Source organism: Drosophila subobscura, chromosome U (genome assembly GCF_008121235.1).
Source record: "Drosophila subobscura isolate 14011-0131.10 chromosome U, UCBerk_Dsub_1.0, whole genome shotgun sequence".
Taxonomy (NCBI): domain Eukaryota; kingdom Metazoa; phylum Arthropoda; class Insecta; order Diptera; family Drosophilidae; genus Drosophila; species Drosophila subobscura.
Window position 1 is genome coordinate 722,561 of NC_048534.1, and position 17,722 is coordinate 740,282.

General features: G+C 40.0%; 1 protein-coding gene across 1 annotated transcript; it reads left to right on the plus strand.

Moving 5' to 3' along the window:
• The first annotated feature begins 15,985 nt into the window (after nucleotides 1-15,985).
• On the plus strand, nucleotides 15,986-17,516 carry LOC117901591. The gene is made up of 2 exons (XM_034812400.1): nucleotides 15,986-16,146; nucleotides 16,223-17,516. The coding sequence occupies exons 1-2, from the start codon at nucleotides 16,078-16,080 to the stop codon at nucleotides 17,264-17,266; spliced, it is 1,113 nt and encodes a 370-aa protein (XP_034668291.1). The 5' UTR covers nucleotides 15,986-16,077; the 3' UTR covers nucleotides 17,267-17,516.
• Nucleotides 17,517-17,722: the final 206 nt, after the last annotated feature.

Sequence of the window (17,722 nt, forward strand, 5' to 3'; positions counted from 1 at the left end):
CATATGTACATACATACATATGTACATACATACATATGTACATACATACATATGTACATACATACATATGTACTTCCAAGGTTCTGTTCTGTTCCCTTCCGTTGGTGCGCTGTGGAGAGAGTTCTCCAATTGAGAGCTTATTCTGATGTTTGTCCTGATAATAAATAACACCCGCCACGATTTTCTCTCAAGGAACCAAACCATTTTTTCCTAAAAGATATGGGGCTTAGAAATGGTTTAATGATATACAGTTGCGGCGAAAATAATAGCACCGCGTGGTACAACAGTCTTTATTGTTTAACAAAATGGGTTCTATACAACATTTTTTGTACTTTGAAGTAATATAAAGTAGGTTGAGATGTCTCGTATCTGAGAGAAGTGTCCTTACTCTTACAACTTTGGCGGCTCTCAATTTTTTAGGCAATTTTTCGAAAAAGAAGCGAAATTGAACGGCAAAAAAATAGCACCAAAATTTATATATCATAAAAACTTTTACTTTTCCGAGCTTTTTGATATATTATGTTTTTAATTGATATAATATCCGGTAGCTTAAGTCGTTTGTAAACAGACAGTTACAAAATATTAGTTTTTATGGGTAGTCGAAAGCTCTTTAGGGAAGAAAAAAGCCAAAGGATTAAAACTTTAACTCCAAAAGAAGAAAGCTATCCTTATGTGCGGAAAATAGTAGGTTCTCATCTAAAATGATTCGTTATGCTTTAAAACATGTATCCAACAAGAAACTCGTGAAAGAATTGGCTCAATATCCAATTTTCGGTTGAAAATGCTGGCTTCTGAGTGCAAGAGGGATCCTTTAAAGCCGGCCACAGAGCTTAAAATGGATCTTAAAAAAGTTCCAAAGATAAGCCAAGCTAGATTTAGCTTAAAAGAATATAAATTAAGTTTTCGAAGTCTGCGGAAAAATCCAGTTTAGCAAGGGCACCATGGGGCAAACTAAATAAAAGGTAGAAATAACACTGGAGTTGCCCCAAATAAATATGGATATACATATGTAGATCCTGCGATCCGGAGGGAGCCAAATTTTTTTGTTTTGATGCAGAAACTTTAGATCTTATGTGAAACGACTACCAAATGAAAAACACAACCCTTTGACATTTATATCTAATAATCATGCTGAGACAAGAATCATGGTATGCGCATGCCTGTCGAATTATGGAGGTGGTTTAGTACCCGTGCTGGAATCGATGATGAATCAACGTGGCTTTGTTATCATATAATAAAACAATAATGCTGCCTTATATGCAATAGAAAATGCCGTTGATTTGTGTCTTTTCATCAGGAAAATGACCCAAAACAGACCAGTTAGAGAGCTCTAAGGGGGTTTAAAACAGTGACTTTCATGCAAAGTTTTCTCTTGCTCAGTCCCCAGATATGAACCATAGGGAAAATCTTTGGAGAACTGTTTAGGAATCTGTTTCTAATACGAATTCAAAGAAAAAGCTTGAAATTTTGGGGTCCTGCCAGATTTGTGGAGATGAATCCCCCAGGAAAGACGCGAACATAAGGTTACATTTTATGACAGGACTCTGAGTCCTTTTTTTTGTTGCCAAAAGTTTTAAAACAAATTATTAACCTTTGAATACAATTAAAGGAAACTATAGTATGAAAAATTGGGACATTTTCTTAAAAATTTGAAGTTCTTTGAGCTTTTATGAAATTGCTATTTTTGTTGCCGCCCAAATACCGGAATAATTTCCTTTTCTTTCCAAATATTTCCAACTTAAGCCATCAAAGCATAATATTTCTTTCGTATAAGTTGAATTAAGAGTCAAAGTTGATATGATAGTTTTAAGAGCCTTCATTAGAACCACTGTTTAAAAAAAAACGAGAAGGGACGTGTGAGACGCTTCTTACGCGTCACAACTTTTATACCCGGCACTCAATACTACATCTGCAACTTAGCGGTTATTTGTCAAATTTTACATTTTTTCTTCATCTGTCATCTACATCAACAACACTACTCACGCCAACACGCTCCTTTAGCTCGCCACCCTCCCCTAGAGACACACTTTGCAGAGTCAGGGCAGAGTCGCGGCAGAGGCAGCGGCAGAGACGTGTCAGGGGCAGAGGCCATAAACTGCGCGAAGCAGAGTGTGCTGCTATAAGCTGCGGGACGTGGTGGGTTTGGCCACTGAAAATTAATTTCTTCATTGTGGCTTTAATAATGATCCAATCGGATCCCAATTTGGTGATCTGATAGATATGGTCATTCCCTACAGAATTTTCTGTTGTCTTCAAGATTGTAGATTTGGGAGGTTTTCGCCTTTTTGCGGGGGCGGAAGGGGGCGGGGCTTATTTTTGAAATACACTTGTAACAGTGTGAGCACACAGAAGTATGGATGCAAAATTTGGTGGCTCTAGCTTTTATGGCCTCTGAGATCCAGGCGCTCAACAAGACGGACGGACGGACGGACAGACGGACAGACGGACAGACGGACAGACAGACAGACAGACAGACAGACATAGACTCGGCTATTGATGCTGATCAAGAATATATATACTTTATGGGGTCGGAAACGTTTCCTTCTGTGCGTTACATACAACCGTTATGTGCACAAATACAATATACCCTATTTACTCTTCGAGTACCGGGTATAAAAACGCAAAGGCAGAGGCCGCACACTGCGCGAAGCAGAGTGTGAATGAGAGAATGTGCTAAAAACAAATATCAGCTGCGGGACGGGGTGGGTTTAGCCACTGCATTTCTTCTTTGTGGCTATAATAATGATCCAATCGGATCCCAATTTGGTGATCTAATAGATATGGTCATTCCCTACGGAATGGCGTTTTTAGTTTTCTTTTATCTTCACAATTGTAGCTTTGGGAGGTTTTCGGCCTTTTGCGGGGACGGGGCTCATTTTTGAAATACACTTGTAACAGTGTGAGCATACAGAAGTCTGGATGCAAAATTAGGTGACTCTAGCTTTTATAGTCTCTGAGAACTAGCCGACAAACAAGACGGACAGACGGACGGACGGACAGACAGACATGGCTCAATCGACTCGGCTATTGATGCTGATCAAGAATATATATACTTTATGGGATCGGAAACGTTTCCTTCTGTGTTCATTTGTACTGTACAGTGTTACAGCTCAGTACGGATTTATACGGCGACGATCAACAACCACTAATCTTTTAGAGTTCACCTCCTTTGTCATTAAAGGATTCCAAGGTAACTTGGAGACGGGTGTTATTTCCACAGACTTCAGTAAGGCATTCGATTCTGTAAACCACTCTCTTCTTGCACAAAAGCTCGACCTTCTAGGGTTTCCGCCCAATCTGTTGAGATGGATTTCTAGCTACCTGTGTTCTAGGTCTCAAAGGGTCTTTTTCAAAAACTCCTTATCTTTACCTGTTATGGTTACTTCTGGAGTACCACAGGGTAGCCATTTAGGCCCCTTACTTTTCACACTCTTTATTAATGACCTGCCTTCTGTATTAGAAAATTCTCGAATACTTATGTATGCGGATGATGTTAAGCTTTGTGTCCAGTATAAGGACATTTCATTTCACTCTCGCTTGCAATCTGATCTCAATAGCTTTCAGTCATGGTGTTGTGCAAATATGTTACACCTTAATGCCTCGAAGTGCAAAGCAATGACTTTTCATCGCTCCAGCCCCTTCCTGGCTCCATACACCCTCTGCGGTAGCTCTCTTGAGAGAATTACATTGGTTGATGATCTAGGTGTTAAACTGGACCCCAAGTTAAAGTTTTCTGAACACATTTCTACCATGGTAAATGGAATTTGATGACCCCTATATAACGAAGACTCTCTATATCTCGCTTGTTCGTCCGATTTTAGAATACGGCTCATGTGTATGGTGCCCTCAGTACAACATACATCAGGACCGTATTGAATCAGTGCAGAACAACTTTTTACTTTTTTCCCTGCGTGCTCTCAACTGTAGTAGACTCCTTCTAATAAACCTTCCATCTTTAGTTAATCGTAGAAAAATGCTTGGTGTAATTTTTATGCATAACTTGATCAAGGGGGATGTAGACTGCCCTGACTTGTTGAGCCGCGTAAACTTTACGATTCCCATTAGACCCACTAGAAACTATATTCCTTTGTTCCTTCCAATGTGTAGATCGAATTATGCCTTGCACGAACCCTTTAGAGTTTTATGCTCGGATTATAATTCCCTCTATCACATTATTTCCTCGACTCACTCCCTTCCTCTTCTTAAATCTCTTATACTAGCCTACCTCTCCCGTAGTTATTTTAATTTTAGCTTTGTCTTGTTTCTGACTTTGATTATTTTGCTTGCTTAGCTATAGTTGCTCTAGTTTAGTTGTGTTTAGTTCTAATTTTCCTCGAATATTAGCCTAACTTTCCTATCTTTCCTGCATGCTCGCGACCGGTTCGGTTAATCGCGCCGCGCGTCATGCGGCAGCGCCCCTCGGTCGGTTGGGCGGGAGAAGGGCTGCGTTCTGCTGGGTTCCGCGCGTAACAGGCTTTGGCTTGGTGTCGCATGGGCCACTTGATGGTGCAGTCATTGCATATGAACGTCCAGACATAATTTATGCGAATGTGCATGAGTGATTATGGCACATTCAAAAGCTGGCATAAAAGCTGACTAACAAAAATAAAAACGGCATTCGAAAGACAACAAAAAGAAAGAGTTGGAAGAAAAGAATATGGAGGGAGCTCTTCTGTGTATATACGGGTACACACACATACACATGTACAATTGCTTATCTCTATCTATCTTTGCATACCCTTGGATAGGAGCATAGTATAACACGCTGATCAGATCATTTGTACATGCATACATATGTATGTATATCTATGTGTTTTTGCGTGTGTGAGATAAGAGTTACGTTAGTATTCACTTAACTTTTACTAAGCGCAAAAATTAAACCATATAGATATTTTCGGAAAAAGGGGGTATTTTTTATTCGATAAATTCCACTATTGACTTAATATGGTTTTTATACCTTTCCAGAGAGTTTCCCAGACGTTGCCAGTGAAAAATCAGAGCACCATACAGACGATCCAAATGCAAATGGTATCCCATTGCATCATGGGGCATCCAATGCTTCGGAACCACTAAAATATTCGGATGTGTACTGGCAAGGGGAGCGGCATATGTACATATAAATGTCATAAATCTCGCTCGCTCAACATTTCTCTCATTTGATATAATTTTTATACCCGGTACTCGAAGAGTAAATAGGGTATATTTTATTTGTGCACAAAGTGAATATATGTAACGCACAGAAGGAAACGTTTCCGACCCCATAAAGTATATATATTCTTGATCAGCATCAATAGCCGAGTCGATTGAGCCATGTCTGTCTGTCTGTCCGTCCGTCTGTCCGTCTTGTTTGTCGGCTAGTTCTCAGAGACTATAAGAGCTAGAGCCACCAAATTTTGGCACCAGACTGCTGTATGCTCACACTGAAACCAGTGTATTTAAAAAATGAGCCCCGCCCCCTTCCGCCCACGCAAAAGGGCGAAAACCTCCCAAATCTACAATTTTGAAGATAACAGAAAACTAAAAACGCCATTCCGTAGGGAATGACCATATCTATCAGATCATCAAATTGAGATCCGATTGGATCATTATTATAGCCACATAGCAGCACACTCTGCTTCGCGCAGTTTATGGCGTCTGCCCCTCACACGTCTCTGCCGCTGCTTCTGCCACGACTCTGCAGTGTGTGTTTCTAGGGGAGGGTGTCGAGCTAAAGGAGCGTGTTGGCGTGAGTAGTGTTGTTGATGTAGATGACAGATGAAGAAAAAATTTAAAATTTGACAAATAACCGCTAAGTTGCAGATGTAGTACTGAGTGCCGGGTATAGAAGTTGTGACGCGTAAGAAGCGTCCCACACGTCCCTTCTCGTTATTTTGTGTGTTCGTTTTTCTTTATCAAGAAAAAATCAAAAATTTAATTGTATAGTGCACACACAACATTTATTTGTATGGGTAGAAAATATCATTGAACTTTTTCAAGGACAGAACCGAAAAGCACTGAGAGAAGCACAGAACGGAAGCCAAAAAGAGAACAAAGCTAAACAGAACGAAGCGACAGACAGACAGGGCGATTTTTTTAAGAAATTCTTAACTCTGCTTTGAAGTCGTTTTTCTATTGAAATTCTGGATTCACGCCCTCTACCTTTGCTAGGCGAAGTGGATTCCAATTGACGCAATTGAATGGAAAAATAGAGTACCGCCTGTTCGCCTGATATGATATACATATGTATGTATATAAGTATATACATATATCGATTAGCAGACGAGCATTATTGCGATAAATAGAATGACAGAATGCGACAAAAATGCGAGATAAAAGGAAAAAGGCATTTGCAAAATCAAATATGAGCACTCGTACCGACCAATGACCGACCGTTGAATACAAAACTTTAACTCTTTTGACTGGAATAAAATGTAGACTGATTTGGTTTACGAGCTAAAAACTGCGTATGTCCCTGTTGACTTTGTTGGTTCTCTCTTCTGATAAATCTGTTTAAAAAAGTCTTCCAAAGATTAGATAGATCTTATGGGACGTGTCCGAATGACGTAGGCAGGCACCGAAAGTTGCCAAAAACAAGAAAGTAAATCAAAATCATAGCAGTGTCGTCTCTATGCAAAAGTAGATCTGGGGCAGGCCTGTTCTACTTCCTACCACTTATGCTGGCAAAAACTGGGTCAACTCTTACTGCTGCCTTACATTTACAGTGAGATGAGGAAATTCCTGAGCTTCAGGGTCAATGAAAGTAAAAGTTGTTTCATTCATAATGCAACATTTCCTACAATTTTTAAAGAAAATCGAAGTGCACACAACGGTGCACCCATATACTAACATGGCTTTAACAGAGCAAGAGCACAATAATCACTACATTTGAAATTATTACTGAACAAATCCCAAATAGAAAATGTGATTTCCGTTAAAACATGAATTCACTTATAAAAACTTCAAAAACTAAAATTAATAAGTTCACACCAGTGCAAATTCGCTCAAGCAGCGACATACATATGTACATGCATGCACAGCTTATGTATATGCCTTTAATCTGGCTCCGTCGTTTTGTACATTCTCTTTTTAAATTATAAAAATATATATTTATATATACGCACATACATGAGGTAAACACTTACCACAATTGCCATACACATTTGAGTATAACTTTTGGATCTTTTTCGTTCCTTTTTTGGGTGCACGAGAAAATTGAATTCACGCAAAATTCACACAGCACAATACACGAGCGCACACACACAAGACGAGACTATATTCCACGAATGCAATTGGATTCTGTGTCTCAACAGAATTAAAGCTTTTATTGTACTTTGTATATCAGTTTAGAAGTGTTTTATATTGAATTTAACTGGCAATTGATATCTTGCGGACGACATTAACACAATATTCAGCTGCTGCCGTGGTCAGAAAGGGCTTAACCTCAAATATCTTTGGTGGCACTCAGCCGTACGCACACACACACTCACACACAGTCGGGGCAGACTCAGCGCGAGGCGAATGTCAATGGGAACAGAGGTTTCTGGTTTCAAATCACTGAACTGAAGGATAAAACAACAACCGAATCGATTTATTGTATTAACCACTTGGTATTACACAATTAATTGATTTTAAAAATTCCAATGTTGAAATTCACCCAGTGTGACCGCGGAGCTATCGATAAAATATACCTTCAGACTCTCCAAAGTATACCAACTTATACCTTCTCATTTTAAAAATATACCGTAGATATACCGTAGTCTTAAATTATATTCCTCGATTTTTATGTTCCATTTGACATTGAAGAATCAATTTGTCTTATTTTAAATACTCATTTTTATACCCGGTACTCGAAGAGTACATAGGGTATATTGTATTTGTGGGGAATAACGGTTTTATGTAACGCACAGAAGGAAACGTTTCCAACGCCATAAAGTATATATATTCTTGATCAGCATCTATAGACGAGTCGATTGAGCCATGTCTGTCTGTCCGTCTGTCCGTCCGTCCGTCTTGTTTGTCGCCTAGTTCTCAGAGACTATAAGAGCTAGAACCACCAAATTTTGAACCAGACTGCTGTATGCTCACACTGAAACCAGTGTATTTAAAAAATATGCCCCTCCCCCTTCCGCCCACGCAAAAGGCCGAAACCCTCCCAAACCTACAATTTTGAAGATAAAATAAAACGCCATTCCGTAGGGAAGGACCATATCTATCAGATCACCAAGTTGGGATCCGATTGGAGCATTATTATAGTCACAATGAAGAAATTAATTAGCAGTGGCCAAACCCACCACGTCCCCCAGCTTATATGTATATGTTTTTTTCACATTTTCTCATTCACACTCTACTTTTGCTGTGTGCGGCCACCGCCTCTGTCGCGAGTCTACAGTGTGTGGGTCTAGGGGAGGGTGGCGAGCTAAAGGAGCGTGTTGGTGTGAGAAGTGTTGTAGATGTAGATGACAGATGAAGAAAAAATGTAAAATTTGACAAATAACCGCTAAGGTGCAGATGTAGTACTGAGTGCCGGGTATAAAAGTTGTGACTCGTAAGAAGCGTCTCAAACGTCCCTTCTCGTTTTAATTTGAATTTTTCATTGAAATCACCCATTTTGGAAGCAAGGAAAGGGAGCTTTGTCTTCAGTATGTAAATGTATGTCAATTATTAACAGAGACACATGTATGTACATATGTTAACTGATATCAATGACAATTGTGACATTGTGAAAGCGCTCGGAACAAAAGAGGAAAAGGAAAACTATTGTTTTCCTGAAAATAGCAGAAAGCGTGGGTTGATAAGGGAACATAAGTAAGCTCGTAGTGTTTTGGGAGCAGTTCTTCTATCTTTACAACATTATTTGGGGCTGGATTATCCTATGGAAGGTGTTATCTTTGATTTTATATATTCTATTTGAATTTAATATATTTTCTATGGTAAAATATTTTTTTTTTTATTTAATCGCTGACGCGATATTGGATGGTCGCACGACGATGAGTCCGCATTGACCAGGTACTTCGGTTCGATGATGGGGCTGTCGATATTTTCTTGACTATCGATGGTTGTTAGTGAGACCGTGCATGGTGTTGCATTGGTAATTCTTATAATTTAAACAATATGATGCTTAGTTTAAAGTGTGGTCGTGTGTAAGAGTTTAACAAAATATAATGAATTGATGTGTATGTGTTGGTGTAGGTGTGTAGGTCAACAGAAGGTTGCCTCAGAAAGTAGGAGCAACAGAAGGTTGCTCCTCAAGGTGACTTCCGTTGGCACCGAGTTAACCCGACCTGAATAAAATTCAGTGTGTTTCGATTCACAACTCCAAATTAGCCTCATTAATAAATTTGGCCAATTCTCTCAAAAAAAGAGGCTCCTTTGTGAGCAATAACTCCTTAAGATCTTTAAAGCGATGAAAAATTTTATATTTTTTTCTGATAATAGCATGTCGTTGGCAGGAGAAGATTTCATGTTCCGCATTGTCGAGAACTTTGCAAACTTCGCAAATGTTGGTGTTTCTGGCTTTGATTTTGTGTAAAAAAAAACGTTATCATAGGTTCGATTAATTAACAGTCTATTTATGACCTTTATGTTTTTTGCACTCCAGTCGAGAGCCCAGTGCCATGGTTTGACTGGAATTTCATTGTAGATTGACGCAAAATAAATTCCTTTTGTTTTATATTTCCTTGTATTCATTGTTCCAATCCGTCTGAACTTTTATTTTAACTTTTCTTATTACTTCATCGAATGTTAGGGGTAAATTAAATAATTTGCCTACATTAGTGGCTGATTTGGCTAGTATATCAGTCTTTTCATTGATGGCAATGTTCTTGTGACCGGGTATCCAGTGCACAATAAAGTTGCTCGTGAAGGAATTGTCCATGTTGAGGTGGATTTCGTCTGTTAAGTATGAATTTGATTCATTTCTCTTCAGAGCCTTTAAGGCGCCTTGACTATCACAGAGAATTACAGTTTTACTGTATCTTTTTATATTAGATATCTTAACTGCCGTTAATATACCTACAAGCTCTGCAAACACAGATGAGGAACTACTTTCAGTCCTAAACATATAGCTAAAGTTACTAGGGTAATCTAAGATACCTATACCTGTCTTATCACCATTGATGGATGCATCAGTGGAAAGAATGTTCCATCCACCTGACACCCATTCTTCAAGCTTAGCTTGATATATCGCATTGCATTCTTCGTTTGAGATGTCAGTTTTTTCCTGTCAAAGACTGACAGACAAATTAAGGCTTTGGAACTGTGTTTGTACTTCTTAGCTTCATTATAATTGTCGAAAAGACTACTATATTCTTGGTACACAGCTGTGTAGGCAGTCTTTTGCAGTGGATTTAGTGACATCATTATACAAGGTCGGGTTTAGAGACTTTACTTTAAGTAGTTCTCTGACTGTGAGAATTTTAGCTCTGTGTTTGGGAGGTAAAATACCAGCCAGAGCAAAAATCAGATGCGTAGATGTTTTGGAGGCACACCCACGCAACGGCGAAGGCAGTCCGTCTGTGCAGTGTTAAGAGACTTGCTGTTGCTAATGTTAAGGTTCGAAAAACTAGTAATGGCATGTTCCTGCTGAGATCTGATGAAGGATTTGAAGATGTTGGATGAAACCTTGGGTTTGAGTCCCGCTTTGATGGTAGTTACAGCATGCAACAAAAGCTCACTTTTGTCTGATTTGTCCCTAATTTTTGCAATGTGCAATTTGTCTGACATGTTGGCACTAATGACCCTGCCTAGGAAGGTAATTGACTCCTTTATTGGGAAAGTGATATTATTACATGTGACTGCAATATTATCACGTCTTCCCCTACTGCAAAAACATAACTGAGGATTTGCTGGGGTTGAAATTGAGGCCTAGATCTTGACAGAGAAGGTGAAAGTCGTTGATCTTTAACTGTAAGTTTTGCTAGCATCATTTATGTTGTTACCTGTTGAGATGATGACAAAGTCATCAGCAAATTGAATAATGGACGTATGTGAATCATTAATTTGATGCAGTCTTTTGGTGTATAGATTGAAAAGTAGAGGTGAGAGACAGGAGCCTTGCGGCAACCCACCATTGATTTCTTTAATGAAGTTACCCAGTTTTAGGAATCTAGACGAAAAGAAATTGACAATCCAGTGAGTATATTGCGTGGGAATGTGTTCATAATCCATTAGCATTTGTAGAGTTTGTAGATTAACGCAGTTATATGCATTATCGATGTCTACTACTACAATTGCAACGAATTTTCCCCTTTTCTTCTCACAGGCCATGGTATTGATGAGATCATTTATGCACATGGCTGCTGATTTACCCTTTTGGTAGGCATAAGATCGTCTGGGCATGGTGTTACGTTTTTCTAAGAACATGTCTATGCGACTCTTGATCATAAGATTAAGAGTTTTAGCCAATACCGAGATGAGTGAGATAGGTCGATAGTTTTGATAGATATGGAGATCCTTACCCCTCTTTGGGATGGGAATGACTTTGATTGTACGCCATTGATCAGGGACTCTACATTCTGTAAATAACCTATTGTATTCTTGTAAAAGATTACTCCGTGCTGGGCTCCTGAGGGCTCTTATCATGTCATATGTGATTCTATCTATTCCTCCCGCAGTGTTTCTGCCCCTATTGAGAACAGCAGACAGATCACTTAAGTTAAAGGGATCAATGTTGAGTGAAGCTGGCCTGACAGAGAAGGTATGAACTTTCGCCAACACAGAGACTTGGCTTTTAAGAAAGTCAAGGTAAGGCTGGGACCATTCCGCATTAAAGCTGGAATTAACGGGATCATTAAAGGACTTAATGTTCCTCAAGAAAAGCCAGGCTTTCCTTGAGTTTGGCTTTTGATTAAGTACATCGATCTTGCGGGCGTAAGCGTTTCTTTTCGCAAGTATTACTGCCTTCTTCCATTCTACTCTCAAGTTAACTGCTTTTATGTAGCTTGACAGACTTGGAACTCTTTGTGCCTGAATCTGTGCTTCGGTATATTTAGAATACAACAGTTGCAGTTCTGGATTCCACCAAGTCTTGGGGCATCTATTGCTGCTCAAGGAGTAGGTGGAGGCCCTAATGTTGTTTGTGAAGCTTTCTGTGATGTTTGAAATGTCTCCTGATGGCATAGCACCTGTTAGCCTTCGAAGCAGTCTATTCTTAGCAAGAAAGAACTTGGGCTTCTCTATGCACTCCGGAATTTCTATGGAAATAGGATGATGGTGGCTGCCTCCAACAAAAATTGAATTGCAGCTCCAGGTGACATTATCGGTGCAGTTTGAAAAGGTCAAATCCAACACAGAGCCACTTTGACTGTCGATGTGACGTCTAAAGGTGCACCTTCCATCGTTCAAACAATTATAACCGGAGTTACTCATGTAGTTCTCTAGGAATCTACCCTTGGCATTGGTGACATTGTCACCAAAGCAAGTGTTTCTGGCGTTAAAATCCCCAGCAAAAATCACATTGCTCCTGCCGTCCAGTTTTTCAACTATGGTTTGAATAGCATCTTGAAAGGTGTTAGTCTTCATGGAGGGTTCAAAGTATACTGAGACAATGGTGATATTTTTATTAAGGTTGCATGTCTTGGCTATGATAACATCGTGCTCTGAACTAAAGGCTTCCTTTTTAAGCTTGATGCCTTTTTTAACAGCAATGGCTACACCTCCGTAGCCATCATCTCTATGTTTTTCTAATAGATCGTAGTTGATTAAATTTCTGTATGACATGTCATGGGAGAAAACTTCTGAGAAGATGGCTATGCCATATCCACCAGAGTTCAAGGTGTATTCTATATCATTTTTGTTGTTTTTGAGTGATTGTACATTAAGCTGTAAAATCTTAGTGGACATATTAGTGGATGAGATTTGTATTGTTACCAAAATCATGTTTTCTATGTTTCGAACTGCTCTGTAGGAATTTTCCTTTGATGTTTAGAATTATGTTTGTTCCATTAGCTGACTTAAGCAGTATGGGAGTGACTAATTCAAGAATTTCCTGAACTATGCTGCTACTGACACTGCTAATAGTGTCATGGTTTTCTTTTCTTGGGAATTCATATGCATGATCACTAGAGTCATTTGTGTATGACTCCAGTGAGTAGTGCGGTTTTTGCTTCTCAAAGCCTACAGTGCGTTGAATCACTCTGAATCACTCACTCATTTGAGGAAAGTTTTTGTCATAGTCTCGAATCTGATCATAGTTTTGTTGAAAGGAAAACTGCTTTAGAGCTTCCTTTCTTGCCAGTTTCTTAATGGCCATGATTTTATTTATGTCACCTTCTCTGGCCCACACCTGACACTTGTTCCTTTCAAATGCATTGTGCCCATCACCTTGACATAAGATGCACTTGTTTGTGTTACAATTTTCGTTGCAAGTGTTATTGCCACATTTCTTGCATCGCTTTTGTGACTTACAGCGCGCTGCTGTATGACCCAAGCGACCACAGTTATAACACTGCCTAATCGCAGGAATGTAGTGGGTTACCTTTAAAGAGCAAATACCATAAATCTGAACGGCCGATGGAATTTCGGTACCCGCAAAAGCAATTTTGACTGTCTCAGTTGGGACGAGCACAGATTCATTCATTTCGTTTTTCGTTTTCCTAAAAATTCTTTCCACTGTGTTTATCTTAATAATTGAATCGAGATTGTCCAGCAGTTTCATATCTGAGATATTTGGTGGGATACCCCTTATAACACCCACAGACTCAGTGTAATTCTTTGGGATAAATACGTCGATGTTTAATTTTTTAAATTCCTCACTTAGGACCATTTCATTAGCTTCAAAAGGACCACCGAAATAAAGTTTGTACAGAGTGGCAGCTAGCGGGGTTATGCGTTTGAGACCAACAAGATTGATGTGTCAAAAAAAAAAAAAAAGGTATAGATCACTTTTAATATTTTTGTTTTCAAACAAATTACTTCTCTTAGTCGATAGAAGCACACTGGCTTCTCCTTTAAATGAGTGCTCATACAAATTTATATCCCTTTGTTTTTTATCGACTGTGTTATGCACATCTCTAGCGATATTTGCATTGGTATTTGTGCTGTTGACGGGGACATGAACATTCTTGTCCAGATCGTCCTCCATTGTGTTTGTACGTAGAATTTTATTTTCACCTTTCGCATCATTATTAGATTCTGCCAGAAATCTTTTTGAAGCAATTTTCTTGTCTGAACCGGACTCAGACAAACGCTTAACGCCTGACACCGACTGCTCGGCGTCAGCCATCTTCACTGGTGGTTTCACCAGCCTGCCAACGACTTACCCTCTTCGTTTATTTAAAAATAGCTATGGTCGCGCACAAAAAGAAAAAAAAATCAAAAAGCCCTTTAATACAAGAGCAATAGCTCACAAACAAAAAACCCGGATGGAAGGAGTAGAAACGAACACTGAAAGGGTGCCCCCTGATAGGTCTGTCACACGCGGTTGCCAAAACGGAAGTGGTAAAATATTTAACGGGATATATCACTTATATTTTGGTTTAAAGTCTCGTTTTTGGTTTTTTGACAAGTTGATATTTTTAATTTATATCTCCAAGTAACTGGATGAATTTTTCCGTATTTTTTTTTTTTAGTATTTATCTTCAGTGTAAAGTACTCAGATCGAAATAAAGGGGTAGCAAAAAAAAATCAGGGATGATCCGATGGAACCGATAAGAAAATGTTGTGCCCACAAGTTACTTTCTAGCGGCTCTTCGCCAGGCAGTACTCAGATCGACAAAAAAAACAGGCCGAAAAAATCTAGAAAGTCAGACGATAGTATTTTGTGGCATCGATAGTATTTGTGTAGTATTGATAGTATATGTGTGTTAAAATAAAGATCTGTTTTAATTTCCGAGAGGGTACCAAGCAAACAGAGAGTAAAGTCTCAATGAAATGGAGGCAACAATGCCGCTGAAGTGACCACCGTGCTTGTAAACGAGCTTAAGGCCATCAAACGGCAAAAAAGGAAACAATTATTATAGATTAATGAGATTATATTGAATTTATTTACATTTTTAATTTGTTTAACTTATTTGAACGCCAGTATCTTCATGTTGCCAAGACACAGACCCGGCTGGGCTGTTTTTGAAGTTGTTTTCCTTTTGGGACCAAGTACTGCTCCACGGGGTCGTGCCAAGGGGCAATGGCGACAATCAGGGCTCGAAACTATCCAATGTTGAATAGGAAGGGTGCTTGTAGGCGCGGTTTTACAACTTTGCAACAGGCGCAAATATACCTTGACACGGCTTTGCTGCTCCACCAATCAAAGAAGGCTGCAGATGTTGTTCCCAATCATATGAAAATTCACTGTCATATTTTAAAACACCGGAATATGCAAAGGGTATCGTTTCTTTATATGATTTATAATACTCAAATGTATAGACAACGAATGTCCTGGATTCTTTCCTGCAGATATGGGTTTAATCAAAGTTGTCGTCGCTTATTTCGTTGCTTGTCCTCCTCCTCCGATCATGCAAGAGCCGCCAGTCTCACTAAAATATTCTCCTGCATGGATTCATTTTGCATTCATTGTTTTATTAACCTTTTATTCAATTTTCTCATATTTTTTTTTTTTTTTTTTTTTTGATATTAAATCGCTACAGCGAAATTGGTTGGTCGCTGAGATGAGTCCGCATTGACCAGGTACTTCAGTTTTGTGTTGAATATTATAAAAAGTTACTGAAAATTTTGAGCTCAAAAAAGAGTTGTTTGCCGAACGAACACTAGAATTAGAATTCACATATTTTCAAAAAGGTAAGCAAAACAAACACAGCTGCCTGAGAAGTGTAACCGTACGGAATGCGTTTTCACCTCTGGTCACACCCTGCTGCTAGCAAAATATATTGCACACTTTGCTAGCAAGTTTTTTTTTCGATCTGAGTACTAGGCTTTAGCGCTAAGAGTCCATACCAGCTGGTAATATTAATTAGAATAGCAAAATCGAGGAACATTTTTCAAGGTTTACGGTTTATTTTCAAAACTATAAGGTATGTTTATGTGGGTCGTGCGGTATCTTTTATCGTTAAATCCGCGGTCACACTGCAGGTGATTCAAGACGCAAAAAATTTAGGCGATTTAAAGCGGGAGAATAATATTAATTATACAACAAACAGACTAAAGGGAATGTCCAAACGCAAGGCCGAGGATACAAGCACCGAAATGGCATCGGGTGCAGAGAAAATCAGCATCAAGGTACGTATAAAATCACATTTTTGGACAAACCAAAAATTGGCCTAACTGGGACTTGTTTTCGGCTTCATATTTGTAGACAAACTTTACTATTGGCTTGACAGAGCCACTGAAAGAATATCAGAAGCTGATTGAGACCCAGGTGCAGGTTGATGAAATCGTCGACGATGAAATCATCAAAAATAACTTCGAAGGTATCGCTGCAGCGGCGCGTGACGTCATCTGGCAGCTGCTGTTTGCCGGCTCGGACGGCGACGGCGGCGTCACTAGTGAGTCACAGCAGAAGGCATCGGAGCTGCTGGAGGAATACAAAGGCGATGCCACATTCTATGATCCGTGGGAGTACAACGATTGGATTACCAAGCTGCGGGACGAAGTGCTGAAGAAGGAGCTCCTCGACTTTTGGCGCGACACAATCGTGAAGAAACAGCTTGGGCCGTGCTGGTCGCGCGACTGTGATCTGTTTGATGGGGACGATACGCCGCCGCTGGAGTTTTACGCCCATGGCGGGTGCACGGCGCCGTTTGCGGCCAGCCTCAAAGTGCGAGCAGCCAACAATGAGATACGTGCTTCGGATGCCTCCGATGCAGAGTCGTCCAGGGAGCCACTCGAGGGCGAGGAGCGATCTGCAGAACGCAGTGCGGACGATGAGGCAGCCTTCACGGGCGTCTTTGACGCTGTAATAACCCGGGAGCAGCCACTCAGCGAGTACCGCGACCTCATGACACGCTTTGTGCTGACCGATGTCATTGTGCCTGATGAAATTCAGCAGGCCAGCGTCAAGAAGATCGCCAAGGCTGCCCAGGACGTCATATGGCAGATCCTGTTCGAGGGTGCGCCCTCCCAGGAAGACCAAGACAAGGCCGCTGATCTGCTGCAGGAGTACAAAACAGATTCCGGCTTCTATGGCCCCTGGGAATACAACGAATGGATATTCAAGCTACGCGATGAGGTGCTGGCCAAAGAGTTGCTCGACTTTTGGCGCGAGAAGATTGTTAAGCTGGAGCTGGGTCCCTGCTGGTCACGCGACTCGGATTTCTTCGAGAACGACGACGATGTGCCCTTGGAGTTTTACAACAAGGCTGGCTGCAAGGCGCCCTTCAATCCACCAGCCGATACCTAGATGGATAGAATCCCCTCCACTGAAGCCCCCACCACTCCGTTGCCTTCAGCTTTTTGAACACTATCCTACTTTTTCGTTAAGTCTGTGGCCCACAAATCATTTTGGTACACAGTTGGTTTGTAAACTAAATTAAATAAAAATTGCATACAAATATGTGAAATTAAGTTTTAAGATCCACGCAACAGGTGTTTCCGAAATTCCTCGAATATAAACATTGTCTTTGACATTCAATTCAAAAAGATTTTACATTTAAAATTGTAATTTTATGGGTATTCTATGGTTTCATCAATACATGTTATTAAAGGATGTTTTTTATATTTAAAAGAAAGAGAATAGAAATCGATGTTTCTTAGGGGCACCGTTGAGCCTCTCGGGTCTTACAGAAAACGAGAAGGGACGTGTGAGACGTCACAACTTTTATACCCGGCACTCAGTACTACATCTGCACTTTAGCGG